The 14,089-nt window shown below is 38.4% G+C and overlaps 1 protein-coding gene across 3 annotated transcripts in view; it reads left to right on the top strand.

The window, feature by feature from the left end:
* Window positions 1-14,089, top strand: part of dock4b (dedicator of cytokinesis 4b) — a 129,703-nt gene that overhangs the window by 51,644 nt on the left and 63,970 nt on the right. For all 3 annotated transcript variants that reach the window (XM_028043596.1, XM_028043594.1, XM_028043595.1), the window contains exons 9-12: window positions 6,099-6,180; window positions 6,269-6,329; window positions 6,820-6,952; window positions 8,240-8,328. In XM_028043596.1, the coding sequence (XP_027899397.1) occupies window positions 6,099-6,180; window positions 6,269-6,329; window positions 6,820-6,952; window positions 8,240-8,328 (365 nt within the window). The remainder of the gene's footprint in view (window positions 1-6,098; window positions 6,181-6,268; window positions 6,330-6,819; window positions 6,953-8,239; window positions 8,329-14,089) is intronic.

The raw sequence follows: 14,089 nt of genomic DNA, 5'->3' as shown, positions 1-14,089 counted from the left end.
TTGTATTTCCAAGCTTAAGTTTTTTGTCCTCTTGTCTAAAAAAAAAAAAAAGATCCATCCATCCAGTCATCTCTCCAGTCATATTTTTGGATTTTCTTATAGCAAAGCAACAAGATAATAGGAAATTGTTTTTGGTTCGCAGTTTCTTTAAATTTACTGAGATTTTCTGTTTGGTCAAATTACAGTCACCAAGATTTTTCACATGGAGCCTCTCGTTAAAGTCCACTTGGACACATAAAAGTGGGCAAGGCCGTGCTGTTACTGTTAAATGATGACGTCTTAGCTGCCACATGAAAGAACCTCTTCACCCATAGAGTCCGTTCATGCAGCATGAATGCATACTCGCACACGTCCACACATGCCACATCCTCCTGATGAAGAAGTGTCGCCCGCCCCCTCCCTCTCTCCACCAAAAAAAGAGAGAGGGGGGACGGCGATTAAGCTCCCTAGTTTCATAGTTCAAAGGGAGGAGATTCCATTTTATGTCCAAAAACAAGAGGCTTTTTAAGGGCAGAGAAAACGAGGGGACTGAACAGTGTGTTGGTTGAGAAATGAGCTTGGTATCAGCGAAGCATCTTTTGAGAAGTCGCGCTTTCGGGACTGATCTCTTTGCCTCACAGTAGGACAACAGAAACATGAGGGTGATACTGATGGGACCTAATGTTTTATTACTTTATCCAGGACTCTTTTGCAAAAAATAAATAAATAAATAAATAAAAGCTGTTTTAACTATAATTCAAGTTAGAAGAATTTTTTTCTCACCACTTGTGTGAATAATTGACCGTTCACAGGAATGGGCTCGTTTGATAACTGAGAAAAAAACCATTTGGCTTGTATTACAAGCGGTAATGCCAGTGCTATCACTGCTTCAGCCAAAATAGCATTGCATATACTTATTGGTGGAATGAGAGGAATTATTACAGTCTGTGGCTTATAATTTAAGTTGTGTAAATTGTTGCTTTTGAGAACTGGAACTCTTTAACCAGTACATACTCTGAAACCTTAATTAGGTCCTGATGCTTTTGAGACCTCTAAAAGGTTTTTTAATTGGTAGGAAAAACAATTACAGTTTAAAAATTTTAACTTCAAACTTTAATATTTAAGCTTTAAACTTAAAAATTTAAAGCTGAAAGTGTTCATCCAGCTTTATTTATTTTTCCCCCCTTTTTTTCTTTTCACGTTTTCAGGGAACTCCATTTTCGGCTTACTGACAGTGAGCAGAAGCAGAGTCTTACCCTGTGTTCTCTGGTGTCTTATTAACAGCGGTTTAAGTCACAAGAACAGCATATCTAAAATATTTTAGTGGCTTTCAATGCTCTCTAAAACCAGAAATTACTTAGTCAACACTGTCTTGAGCTAGCAAGACTGATTAGTGTAGCTCTGCGTGTGCAAACCAAAGCCACAGTTATGAAAGATTTGAAAGAGTTTAAATTCAAAACCATTAAATCATCACTGATCAATTTTTAGCTCTCACGTTCAAAATAATCATGTCTTTTTTCCCCCTCGCTCCTTATTTTACAAGTGCATAATTACTGTCCACTGCGGTGACTATGCTCCACTTGGATCACTTCTCTTTCTGATTTCCCTTCTCTCCTTCATTTCCTCTTTTTATCTGCTGCTAGCTGCTATTGAGTACATTAACCAGGCTTAAGTAATCACACGCTATCCGCTTTGTGACGCATTTGATTTAGAACAAACGCAGCAATCATGCTGATCATGTCGTTATGCGGCACGTTATGAATCTCATTTGTCCAACTTTATTGCGAGACTCGCGCAAAAGACGAAAAAAAAAAAAGGAATGCACTTCCTTTCAGATTTCCTCTGTTTTTGCTGTTTCAGATGATTAAACAATAATTAAGATTAGTCAGCGATAACTGGAGTAAATATGAAATGCAGTGCTCAGATGATGATAATTAAGTAATTGTCGCCTAAACCCAATAAGTCATTGTGCCATCCTCCTTGTAAGGCCATGCAATGTATCTAAATTGGATTTATATAAAGACTTTGACTATGGCTCCCCATAAAAGTTGTTTGCTGGTGTCATTTAGATTATCATACAAGTGCGCTGGGGATCATCAATACGTATTTTAGTCAATTTTAGTCAATTTGAGACGGCTCTTTGTTTTCTCTGCAGTAAGGGGTGCGATGTGAAGCTTTTTGAATCTTTTCACCTACTTCATGTTGTCAGATGGGTTCTATGTCAGTGATTCTTTGTTTTGTTTTTGTCCAGTCAGAGTAATTCTCTGTAACAAAAACTGTTTAATCACAGTTCATTCATGATTTAACAAGGGAGCAGTTAACCTTACTGAATTGGTTTTTCACCTAATTCTTTATTGGGGAAAATTGCCTAATGTATTTACTCAAGTTTCTGTCTGATATGAAAATTAGGTTGAAGCGTTTATAAGTAACAATATAAGTAAAAGTTCAAGATATCTCTAGGGGGCAAATACTCTTTCCAAGCATTTTCTATCACTTTTAATTTTCATAAAAAAGCTAAAAATAGCAGCAGTTTTTGGAGTAAAGAGACTCAGAGTTTAGAAAAATTGCTCTAAGAGTCCCATTTCCTGTGATCTGTGAGTACAGTTGTCTTTTTTGGAAGAAAATCGCCACGGTAACTCCTCATCAGTGTTGACTGTGAATACGCATGAACACAGACACACATTGACGTAATCCAGCTGGCAGAGCGCCACACTGTTGCTGCTCCTACTGTGTTGTCACTGGTGTTTGTCAGACGGTCATGTGTGCGAGCAGATGGGGTTCTGACCCGTCGCCACAATGCTGCGCCAACTCAAGCAGCCATGGCAGCTTCTTTGGGTCCAATAGAGACTCCTTGTCAAGCCCTTCTGCAGGGTGTGCGCACACTTGCACTTGTCATGCTGTGCTGCATTCACGCCGGACCTCCACGTTTTTTTTTTTTTTTTTCTGTTTCTTATTTTTGCTGTGTATGTTTTTTGACAATCAAAAGCCAGCTTAAAGGGAACCTATTACGCAAAATTGCCATTCTGCATGTTTATATACTTCCCTTTGGGTCTTAAATACTTATGAAAACCAAGATCTTAAAAGAAAAAAAACAAAAACACCCAGTTATTTTTTCGGAAAACAGTTCATGTTTTTTGATGTCTGGAAAATGAGTTGTTTCAAAAACCTCCTAAATTATCCTAGCAACCCCAACGGAGCTCCAGCACGTTACGCTGTACAATGGCTGCTGGAAAAGGCAAGTGTTTTGACTAACCAGTAAGAAACCATATGCTGCATTCCTGTTGGTTGTGCAGAAGGCTCTACTTCTGCTTGTCAAAGATGTATGGTTATATAATTGCGCATCTGTTTGCAGCCATTTTCACATGCGAGTGTAGACGTTGAGTTCGGAGCGGCGTGACCAGCAGCAGCAGCAGCTTATCTGGATTTAAAGTGACAAGATGCCCTAAAACAACTCGTTCTGAAAGGAGCCAAAGATAGGCAGAACTGATCTGACTAAAATCTCATGATCTAAGAATGATTTTGTGCAAAAAAAATCTAATAAACATGTTTTCACCTGTTCAGGGAAGCATAATGGGTCACCTTTAAAAATCCTTTCTTCCAGGACTCCATTGCTACCTGCAGGAGTTTTTTTTTTCTTTACGCTATCTAGTCTTGTCTTTTTCTTCAAATTTGAGTTATAAGTGTTTTCTTTTTTACTTCTTTTTTAGGTGTCCTCTTGTCAGTTTTCCATTTAGCCTGAAGTGTCGCATTTAAAATCCCCTTTTCTGATTGGAAGGCACAGTGGGAGTGAATTTAACCCCCTTTTTTCACGTCTGTTGCTCGCTACCACCGACCCTCACCCTCCCCAACCCGTATCGGGTGAGCTCCCTGCTCCTAATGCAATCAGCAGAGGGGAGCAGCAAGCGCCATCAGACCCCAGAGGGGAGGGAAAACGGCCACTCAGGCTATGCTAATGCAAGGGGTGATAGCGGCAGATAAGGTCCCACCGGGGGCGGAACGTCGCTCCCCTCGGTTCCAGTGATCAACACGCTGCAGCTGCGAGACAGAAGATTTGCCGGCAAGGGAGTGTTCACGTCGCGTCACGGCATCAGGATCGGCCAGAGCCTCGGTGTTCGCTGGAGCGGTTGTTAATTGGCGGTTGAGGTTTTTTTGACAATGAGACCGCTAATTAGGGTTCGGGGAGCGCATGCAAAAATCTCACGTCTGGCGCGAAGGCATCCGTCTCCATATGGTTGGGCGAAATGGCGTGGAAAGCCGTGGAGAGAGAGCGGCTAATGAGGAACAACAGCCTCGAAATCAAACTGCCGGCAGAACGGCTCGCTCCAATACTGTTGATTTTTGAAAAGGGAAACTGTACAGAAGGAATACATGTATGAAAAATCATAAGAGCTTGTATAATTAATTATCAGGAGCATAATTAATTCAGGCATGAGCACCCACTGCCCTACATACACAACGCATTGAGCTTCACCTCATATTTATATCAGTGGCAACTTTTTGGATTCTGTCGTGACTTTAAATACACGATTCTCATGTAGTTTAAGCTTTTCAACTGTAAAATATGCAGGAATATTTGTTCTAGATGTTTCCCCATTGTGTAAAAGTTTACCTTTCTACCCTTCTTCCTTCTTTGGTATTTTCAGCCTGATCTGCATTTTTTTTTTTTTTGTTGCTTTATTGTGTAAAATAGCCTAAAAATAACTGAGCACTTGATTAATTCCAGTACAAAAGAGAGTGGAAAAATAAATAAAAAATTTGGGAAATGGATTTTTGCATCTTAATCTCTGTGCAGCTCTTGGTGAGCCGGATAAACCTATAGGATCTGTTCAGATGCGCCTACTGTGGCTGGTGGAAGCTAGCAGGGCTAGCAGCCTTACCCATTGTCAAAGCGCTGGTGAATTACAAGGTTTTCTCTCTGCTTATCTGTAGACTGTGAAAGTCACCTAACTGGATTAGCCCTCAGTTCGTCAGCCAGGATGAGAGGCGCCCAGCAGGACATGGCTGCTGCTTCGCTTAAAATGCACAATATAAAAGCCGGGAGGATGAAGTACAGAGGAAAAAAAAAAAAGAGTGCCAAGATTCATGCTTTTTTCTCTCTTTTTGCATGACATTCAATTTCAAAGGCGGCGTGGTGCATTTGAGGTCAGAGTTGTTTTCGTTTTCACATATTTCTTGTTTTTTTCATTCGGTGCAGATGTTCACATCAGGGATGTTGTGCAGACTGGAATTTTGGACACGTTTCGAATTGTGCCGGTTTTGTTTCTGTAGCAGAAACCTTTTAGATGAAAAGTGAAATGCTTCAAGAAGGAAGAATGGAATTGCAATTTATTCAAGCATTTCTAAGTAAAGGAAAAACATGCACAAGGCCAACCCATCCATGATGGCAGCATTAAGATGTGGGATTTAAAAGAAAATGTTTTTTTAAAATTTTTATTAATCAATCTTAACTAATTTTATATATTTCTGTTTGCAGCAGTTGGCTAAAACACTGGATGATGGCCCATGTAGACAAATGATTCAGGTCATTTTAACTTTCGGTCAAATCCACATGGCTAAAAAAAGGTGCTATTGGAAAAACAGCTGTGGTAATATGACTGTATAAAAGGTATCAAATTAATTTAACATTTTTATCTTGATTGTCCAATCACCTACATCCTGTTTTCTACTTCTGTTATTGTAATGGCCGGCCGGCATATAAACTACCAAAGGGGTCAGTATTTACAAATCAGACTTTTACCAACCCAAAGAAAACTCCGTCACCCGTCAGACATTTTCCAGAATATCTGTGTTGGGAATTAGAAGATCACACTCTCCATCTTTCCTCTCGACTTGTCTTTCTGCCGCCTCATATTCCATTTCAGAGCGCTACGGCATGCAGTTTGATCTTTGAAGTGATTCCTCCGATGCCTGCTGCTCAGCACTTGACATTTCTGACACGGTTTCTAATCTTTATTCTGTTCCTGCTCGCAGAGTAACTTGGACACACTCGTTCTTTTTCGGGGGTTTTTTTTATTTATTTTTTTCTTGCACGACAGTAAGCATATGCTCCTGACCTCTTTAATCTCTGTGTGTGTGTGTGTGTGTGTGCTCTTTCCCTCCGTCTGTCTCCTCTCCTACAGCGAACGCTTCTTTGTCAGGCTGAATAAAAATGGCTTGCCCAAGTGGCCTGAGAAGACGGAAAGACAATCCACGCTGTTTGTGGTGAGTATTGTCTGGGAGCGATTGTGTGCAAATGTTTCATACAGTGAAGTGAAAAGCAGCAGAATGTGTGAGTCCTGTCTTCTTTCAGGATTTGGGAAGCAGCGATCTACGGAAAGACGTCTACATTGTTGTACACATCATAAGAATTGGTAGGAGGAACTTATCTCTTCATTTTTTTTATGTTCATCTAATGGGTGGATTTCATTACCTGGTTAAGTATATCAGTGGAAAGTTGAATGGAAGGAAAAAGTTTGGTAGGAAATGGTGCACAAGCAACAGGTGTAGCCATGAGATGACTGTTAAAAAAAACAAAAAGCCCATTCAACAATTTGGGGAGAATTGACCATTGACCAGGCAAAAGTGAAATTTTTATCGCATTGTTTGTTTACTGAAGTGTTCATTTCCTATTCAGACCAATCAAGTTATGATTTAAAAGAAAAAAATTTGGTCTTGTAGAATATTTCAGTTTTCTGAGAAGTGGAATTTATGATGCATCTATATTTGGGTTTCACTTTTACATTCGAGTTTCTGAAGTTGATGAGCTTTTCCGGTGTTACTTTGGTTTATTTGTGTTCACTCAAATATGGTGCATTTTAATAATTCTCTTTGGTTCTGTATTGTGTGTGTGTGTTTGTGCAGGGAGGATGGGAGCAGGAGAGAAGAAGAACCTGTGCAGTGTGCAGTACAGGCGGCCGTTCGGCTGTGCTGTTGTCAGCATTGCGGATCTCCTCACTGCTGACTCCAAGGATGACCACTTACTGAAGGTTTATGCGTAAGTCAGAGGAGAAAATCTTCCTGTTTTTTTAAATTAGTTGAACGATTCGGAACCAACAAATATTTTTGTTTATTTTTTGTCCAATAGAATATAACTTTTAGCAAAAAAAAAGCAAAACTCCTTTTCTGATGGGCTTTGTTTGCAGAAGTGTCAGAGGACGCATTCGCCGGTCCAATATTGTTTGCTCCCGTGACGCCCTTGAGGTTATAAGTTACGGGTGACACAGAAATTTGGCCTAAATTATAAATGGAACATATAAATTTTGCTCAAAAATGCTGCCTCCTGTTTTAAATGTGCGACAATAGTAAACAGGGTCTGTTAGTTGGGTCTTCATAGAGTTTTAGCTGAATGTTTTTGGACTTTGAGTCTGCAGAATATTTTGTTTCTGTCGTACGTTAGGTGATTTAATGTTCCAATTGGAAAAAAAACCTGTTTTTAATACAGCCATCTTCACGTAGATGTATTCATACAACAATACAACTTAGACGTTTGAATGCTTTGTGTATCTTCTACAATTCAGTCATGGTCAAAATTATGCGTACATTCACTTATAATGGACTTAAAAACATATGTCGACTTCTTGTTAACAATTAGGTTGAATCATTGTTAGTAGACACTTTTTTTTTTACCAGCATACAACTTGTTTGACAAATCATTGTATTGACCAATAAAACAATCAGAAAGTCCAAAGAACTTAGGGTAGTTCTTTGGGTAATAATTCTGGGTTTACACTCACTATGAAAGTGCTATAGTAAGTAAGTAATTAAGTTTTATTTACGTCGCACCTCCCACAGGTCAGAAAGCCACAAAGTGTTTTACAATGCAAACACCCATTGAAAACACAGATGATTAACACATAGAAGAAACAAATAAAAACATAATACTTATATGACCATGGAGCATAAAACTGTTTTGCTCCGGTATGTCTCAGCAGGAAAACACTCCCAACACGAAAGTGGCCTGACCTCAACCTCATTAAAGATTTGTGGGGTTTGATAAAAAGTCGCAAACAGCCAGTTTACATGAGCTACAGCAAAGAAGAGCTGTCGAAAAATCCACTTAAAATTATGCTAATAGTTACTTGATAGTCTGTCTGAGCCATGACTTGCTAAGGAATATTTTCCTAAAATTAGTGGGGTTGTATGTATGTATTTGAGATGGAGTGATTCATACAAGTCAGTAAAAGCCCAGCCACATATAGTATTCACTTCTGTAAAATATACTTACATGTATATATATATATATATATATACTTATGTAGTTTTATTTTTGTTTCCAATTAAGATGCAACACAGAGATTGAGTGGTACCAAATTCACGAGAACATCATAAAAAAGGCCAATTCCAGGTACAACTTGTCTGGATCCAACACTGGTAAGAATCTCTTTTATGTTCTTTATCATTCCATCTGGGGGGGAAAGTTTTATCTTTCTTTCAATGCAAGAAAAATGATAAAACTTTTATCATTTTTGGGTAGAAGTGATCAAAGTAATGCCAGATCCAGCTAATGCTGTATTAGCTGTATCTCTAATGCCAGATTCAGCTTTTCTGTGATGTTAAAAATCTCTGTTCGGAGGAGCACTGGATGGCTTGTGTGTGCAGAAAACCTGCGATCTCACATGCATTCAGGTGGTTTATATAAATAGATAGCTGCGTCTGCATCGCGCTGAACATCAGCATCAGCAGTTTCCCATAACAACAGGTTGGCGGGGAGTGAGAACATTCAGTGCCTTGGATGTCAAAGAAAGACTGTTAGTATGAAAAGGTGTCATAAAAAGGACATAAAAGAAGTGAGGAGATCCTCCTTGTATATTGTTTTTCATTCAATTTTTGACGATTCAAACATGCACTACTTTGCAATTTGTCATTGCCTAAAAGGAAGTTACCAACTAGAGTAACTTAAACTTGCAAATGATGAAGAATAACTTGAAAACTAGAGGAAGAATGCACTGAAAATACCAAAATGAGATTAGAAAGGGCAACGAAAGTTAGAAATTTGGTTTGCAAACATACACTTGCTAATAAATTTCCAAACAATGACCTTAACCTGAGAAATGAAATTTCTGATTTATAGATTTTGCATGTTTCAAAAACAGCCGGTTGGTGTTCATACTGCATCTAATGGCTGGCATGGAGACTGAAAACACCATCGTTCACCTAATAAAACAGCGTGGTAATTAAGGAGTGTTGGCAGTAAGCAGGGGAATTGTGGAAAAGTGGTTAGCAGAATGTCAAGAATCCCCCAGAAGACCAATAACGTCTTGAGAGAACTTATTGCAAGTCTAAAATGTTAAATTGTTATCACTTCAAGCGTGTGCGTGTTCACAAGTAAGAGTCATTAAGCACGTTGTGCAGAGTCTGAGTAGTGCTTTCGAAGTAACACGTAAATAGCATAAAAGAATTCAAATGTGTTCATATTGTGGAAGGAAAAAAATTGCAAAGCCTATTGTATTTCTTAGTTATAGGCACAACTAAAACCGAAGCCCTATCTGATAATTGGAACGCTAAGCACCCGTTAATTCGTCACAGCTTCCTCCTCCTGCTGGTTTCTTATCTCGTACTCGACTTCCAACAAAATCTTAATCAGGTTTCTTCTGAGAATTCGGCTTTATTTGCTCATCACTGTAACTTATGCATGACTTGGCCCTATTAACATCGCAGAGCCTCTCCCATGGGATCAAATGATCAGGAGATAACTCGCGCTGTTCGGTGTCCATACCATTAAATCCATGATTGTGTGTGCGCCTGTCTACTTTACTCTGCTTGATGCCTGCAAGTGGAAAATTGTCATACCTTATGTAAAATAACCGTCAACATAACCCAAAGACAACAGAATGTTGAATTGTTTAACCCGCATGTGTCAAACTCAAGGCCTGTGGGCCAAATCTGGCCCACCATACCTTTTCATGTAGCCCTCTAGATTCTAGACTAAACATTAATTGTTGTTAAATATTATGTTATCAATCAAATTAATGCAGTGTTTGTCTGCTTACTGCCGAATATCAGTCAGACCCTCCGGTTTCTTGACAATTATTGTGGAAATTCAAAACCAACAAATGGTGCCAACAGTTGGGAGTTTATTGTAGAATTTTCTCAAGAATTGTCAAAGACTTTCTTACTTGTACTAAACAGCTGCCTCAGCCTTAATTGATGTCAGATTATAATCCATGATCTATACAGCGAGTATTAAAAAGTCGTATTTACCGTCATAAATAAATATCGCAAATGTTTACAAATTAGTACCACAAAAACTTTGATTTTCATTGCAGAAAATCACAAAAAGAATCACAAAATCCTGGAGGGACTGAATAAATATTCAATAATATTTAATTTTAAGAATTCCTTAGTATTTAAATGGTTTGTGAACAGGTCAATACATACTGGCACAACCCGCCCTTTAAAAGCATTCATGTTCTTGATTTGGCAAGAAACGAAAATGAGTTTGACACCCCTGGTTTAACCGTTTTCATCTTTAGTGAGGATTACCAATACGTGTCAGTCCTCATACAGTTGTTTTTTATTTAAAGGATGATGGTGCAACATAATTGACAAATTAGTACATAGCTTATTTTATGCTAATCATAGTGACTACAACTTTTATTTGTCGATAGACTATCTATATCTATCGAATAGATAATCACAACATCTGCATAACAGGCTATACATTATAGGGTCGTTATTCAGACTTTCAGCAGGATAATGATCTAAAACATATGTTTTCCTAATTTCTAAAAGTTAAATGTGAGATTGTACAACTGGAGTAAAAGATTAGCTTTAAACCATTTTACATGTCTTTTTGAGGCGTGCTAATTCTGGAGGGCATTACATAATTGCAGCTGAGTTCTAGTTATACAACAATAACAGATTTGACCTGAAGGGGCAGCGCTCGAAAACTAAAGAAAGAGTAACATGTCAGTGTGGACATATAAAAGCAGAAATATAGCCGTTTATCTTCATTATTTAGGAATGTCTCGTTTGCAGTTTGTTCCTGCAAGGATACAGATGCTGGGGTTAGAGTGCACTGTGCATGAAATAGGGAGCACCATTTATCACTCTTCATGTCAGCTAGGAGGGAAAAAAGTGTGCAGGAGAGTGAGATAATCCCAGGCTCAGATTTGTGCATGTTTGCACATATTTGTTTGTGTTTCTCCCCTTTTTGATCTGGACTGGCAGTTTACTCAAACTCTCACATCGGCAACCAATTAGCATGGAAGAGACAAGAGTTTTACTCTAAAATACAAAATACTCAAGGACTTGAGTAAAAAAGCTCCTTTTTTCCTTACGATAATGAGCCCAAATGATGATTTCTGTTTCTTTACCTGCGCATTTCAACGGCCGCGTGTTCCCTTCTCAGGTAATTGAATTCAACGGACTATAGAGAAGGGCCGATGAGATGGAGATGATGGTTTTGTTTACTTGGACTCTGTGGTCCATAAATGGGATTTCATAAGAATTTGGCTCCGTGTGAGTCAGGCTAATAATTCAGCTCCCACGTCCGCATGCGCGTGTGTAGGCAGCGACAGAAGAGGCTGCGACAACTCACTCTGTTTTTGTTTTGTTTTGTGTTGGGTTTTTTTTTTCTGTCTCTCTTTCTCCTTTTCAAAGCTGAGAAGAGGCAGTTTGGGTGGGCTGAGAACAGCGAAGGTGTTTTTATCAGCCTCGGCTACAGCTACCGGGCTCAGTAGCAATCCTAGTTCCCTGCAATAGCTTTAAGAGTTTGTGAATAGAAAAAGACTGTAAGGAATATTAACGATAATATTAATATATCATTTTCCCTTATTTGCAACTTTTAAAGTTTTCTTTTAGTTTTTTAATCGATACAGTATGAAATGGAAAACAAGGTTTTTACATTCATTCCAACAGAAAATTTATTTCTGCATTGACATGACCTGTTTAAGGTCATGTCGCTGCAACTCTATTTTTTATTTATTCTAGCCATTCAGAGCAGGACTTGTGTCCATCTGGGTCTTTATCTTTGTGCATAATGCAAGAGCTCTTGAACTTAAAGTCACAACCTGATGACCAGAGGTTCTCCTTCAGTTTTTTGTTTATTTTAATTGCAGAGATTTGTCCAGCACTGCGGGCCCAGATCATTGCACTATGTCAGAACTGTTATCATAGTTTGTGCTTATAGTTTTGCACCAAATGTAATGGGTGCACACCTTTCAAAAAGCTCCTTTTTGTGGGTTTACTTTCTTCATGGTCTGTGGTTTTCACCTTAGAACTCTCCCATGGAGGCCATTTTTATTCCCTTTGTTATTGTTGTGTAAACAAACACTGACCTCAAATGAGACAAGTGATTCCTGCAGTTCCTTAAATGATGTTCTCAGCCAACATGGATAATGTGCTAATGACATTTTTTTCTAGTTAGCTAGTACAGTAGGTTGGAGACTTGGCAGACTGGCACTCTACCCAGGAATTTAAAAACGCTCCTGGTGTTGCCAATGAGGTAAATAAAGGCTTTTGGTAAAAAAAATTCAAATTTAAATAGTGGAGACAACTTTCAGGCAAACGTCGTTTCTGTTCACATTTTGACAAGCAATATTTGGAACATCCAGTAAACATGTAAACAGAACATTTGGCCTGGGCTCAGCATGTAGGGGAAGCCCAGAACTTTTTAAGTAAAATAAAAAAATTAAAACTTGTGAACTTTTTTTCCCTTCATGCTCTTGTTGCACTAGTTAAGAACACTCCCCATCCACCACCCCTACACAATTTCTAATTTGTGCGCTCCAGTAACGTATAAAATACTTGGCCTGCTACAGTGGAGAGAGGAAAATACTTGGCCTCAATCTGTTCCTCTCTGCTCTGGGTTCAGGCAGTCGCTCCATCACGTTGACTGCGGAACCTGCCTCGGTTCGCGATCCAATCCGCTTTCACCTGCAGCTGGGCATCACTCATACTCTGTGACCTCTGTGGCCTCTGCTCTAACGCCACTAATGGACTCAGCCATTTCTGTCACAGACACGTTGTGTGTCTTTGCTAGTGGAAGTTCTGACTAGAACAGCTCCAATAGAAAACGTCACCATGCACAGAGGTTTTATGACTGGAGGTGAGCAGCTGTTTGCGGCTAAGATATAATTTTGACATAGCGGCCTAAGACATAGGAACAATATTAAATCAAGAATAGTTTTTTTTTTTATAAAGAATGATCTCACTTAAAGGAAAGTTCATCTCATGACATTTGGAGCTCAAATCTAAACACAACCAGTAGCTTAGACTTTCAATAATTAAGCCACCCAACTGTATGGAAATCTAGAAGTGCCACAATTCAATACTTTAGAAAGGCTCCAAATTGCTATTTTAAAATGTGAGAATTATTATATAGCTGGAGCGCTATGTGTCAAATAAATACATCCATTCTTATCTTAAATCAATAAATGAATATTTTATGTGAATTACATATTTTTGTTATAACGAAGCAAAATCATTCATTGGGCCCAAGAAAGGTGTCTGGTCTGCATCTGAGTTGATATTAATTGAGACACAGTAGCACTTTAAATTAATTAATAATATTGAAATATTTTTTTAATTTAAATAATAGATTATTTTTAATATATATCTCATTTTCATTTTATTTTCATTCCCTAATTTAATTACTTTAGTAAAATATACAAAAAAAGGTATTTATTTGATATATAAGCATTTTTCCAATTTCCAAAGAGCTATTTACTTTCAACAACTGACATTTTCACTCTGCTGTTATTAAATCAACAGCATCCAAAAATGATGAAAATAATTCAGCTTTAAGAGGTTTGAACCTAAATCTTCTTTTTAGGCTTTTGAAAATAAATGTTATTCTGGTTTGATTATATTCTGTCATCGTTTGTACGCACTGGCCTCTTAAATATTTCTATGTGGTAAACTGGGAGGATGGTAGAATTGAGAAAGCCTCAAGTGGCCTCTTAAAACTGCAGTGTTTTCTCTAGATTCATCCTTCGTTTTATAATGGCATAAATAAAGTGAAGAAAAGTTGAGCAAATTCATTAGAGATGCAGCGTTACGGCATACTTCACAGGCACAGTACGAACACTTAAAAAGGCTTTCTGTGTAGCCTTTAGTTGACGGGCCAGTTGGAAAACTTGGAAATCTTATCCAGTGCATCGTCTCTCTTTGACTCCTACTTAATGATTTC

The sequence above is a fragment of the Xiphophorus couchianus genome, chromosome 17, assembly GCF_001444195.1.
Source record: "Xiphophorus couchianus chromosome 17, X_couchianus-1.0, whole genome shotgun sequence".
NCBI lineage: Eukaryota > Metazoa > Chordata > Actinopteri > Cyprinodontiformes > Poeciliidae > Xiphophorus > Xiphophorus couchianus.
The sequence above is the reverse complement of the archived record's forward strand: the minus strand, read 5'-3'. Positions and strand labels throughout refer to the sequence as shown.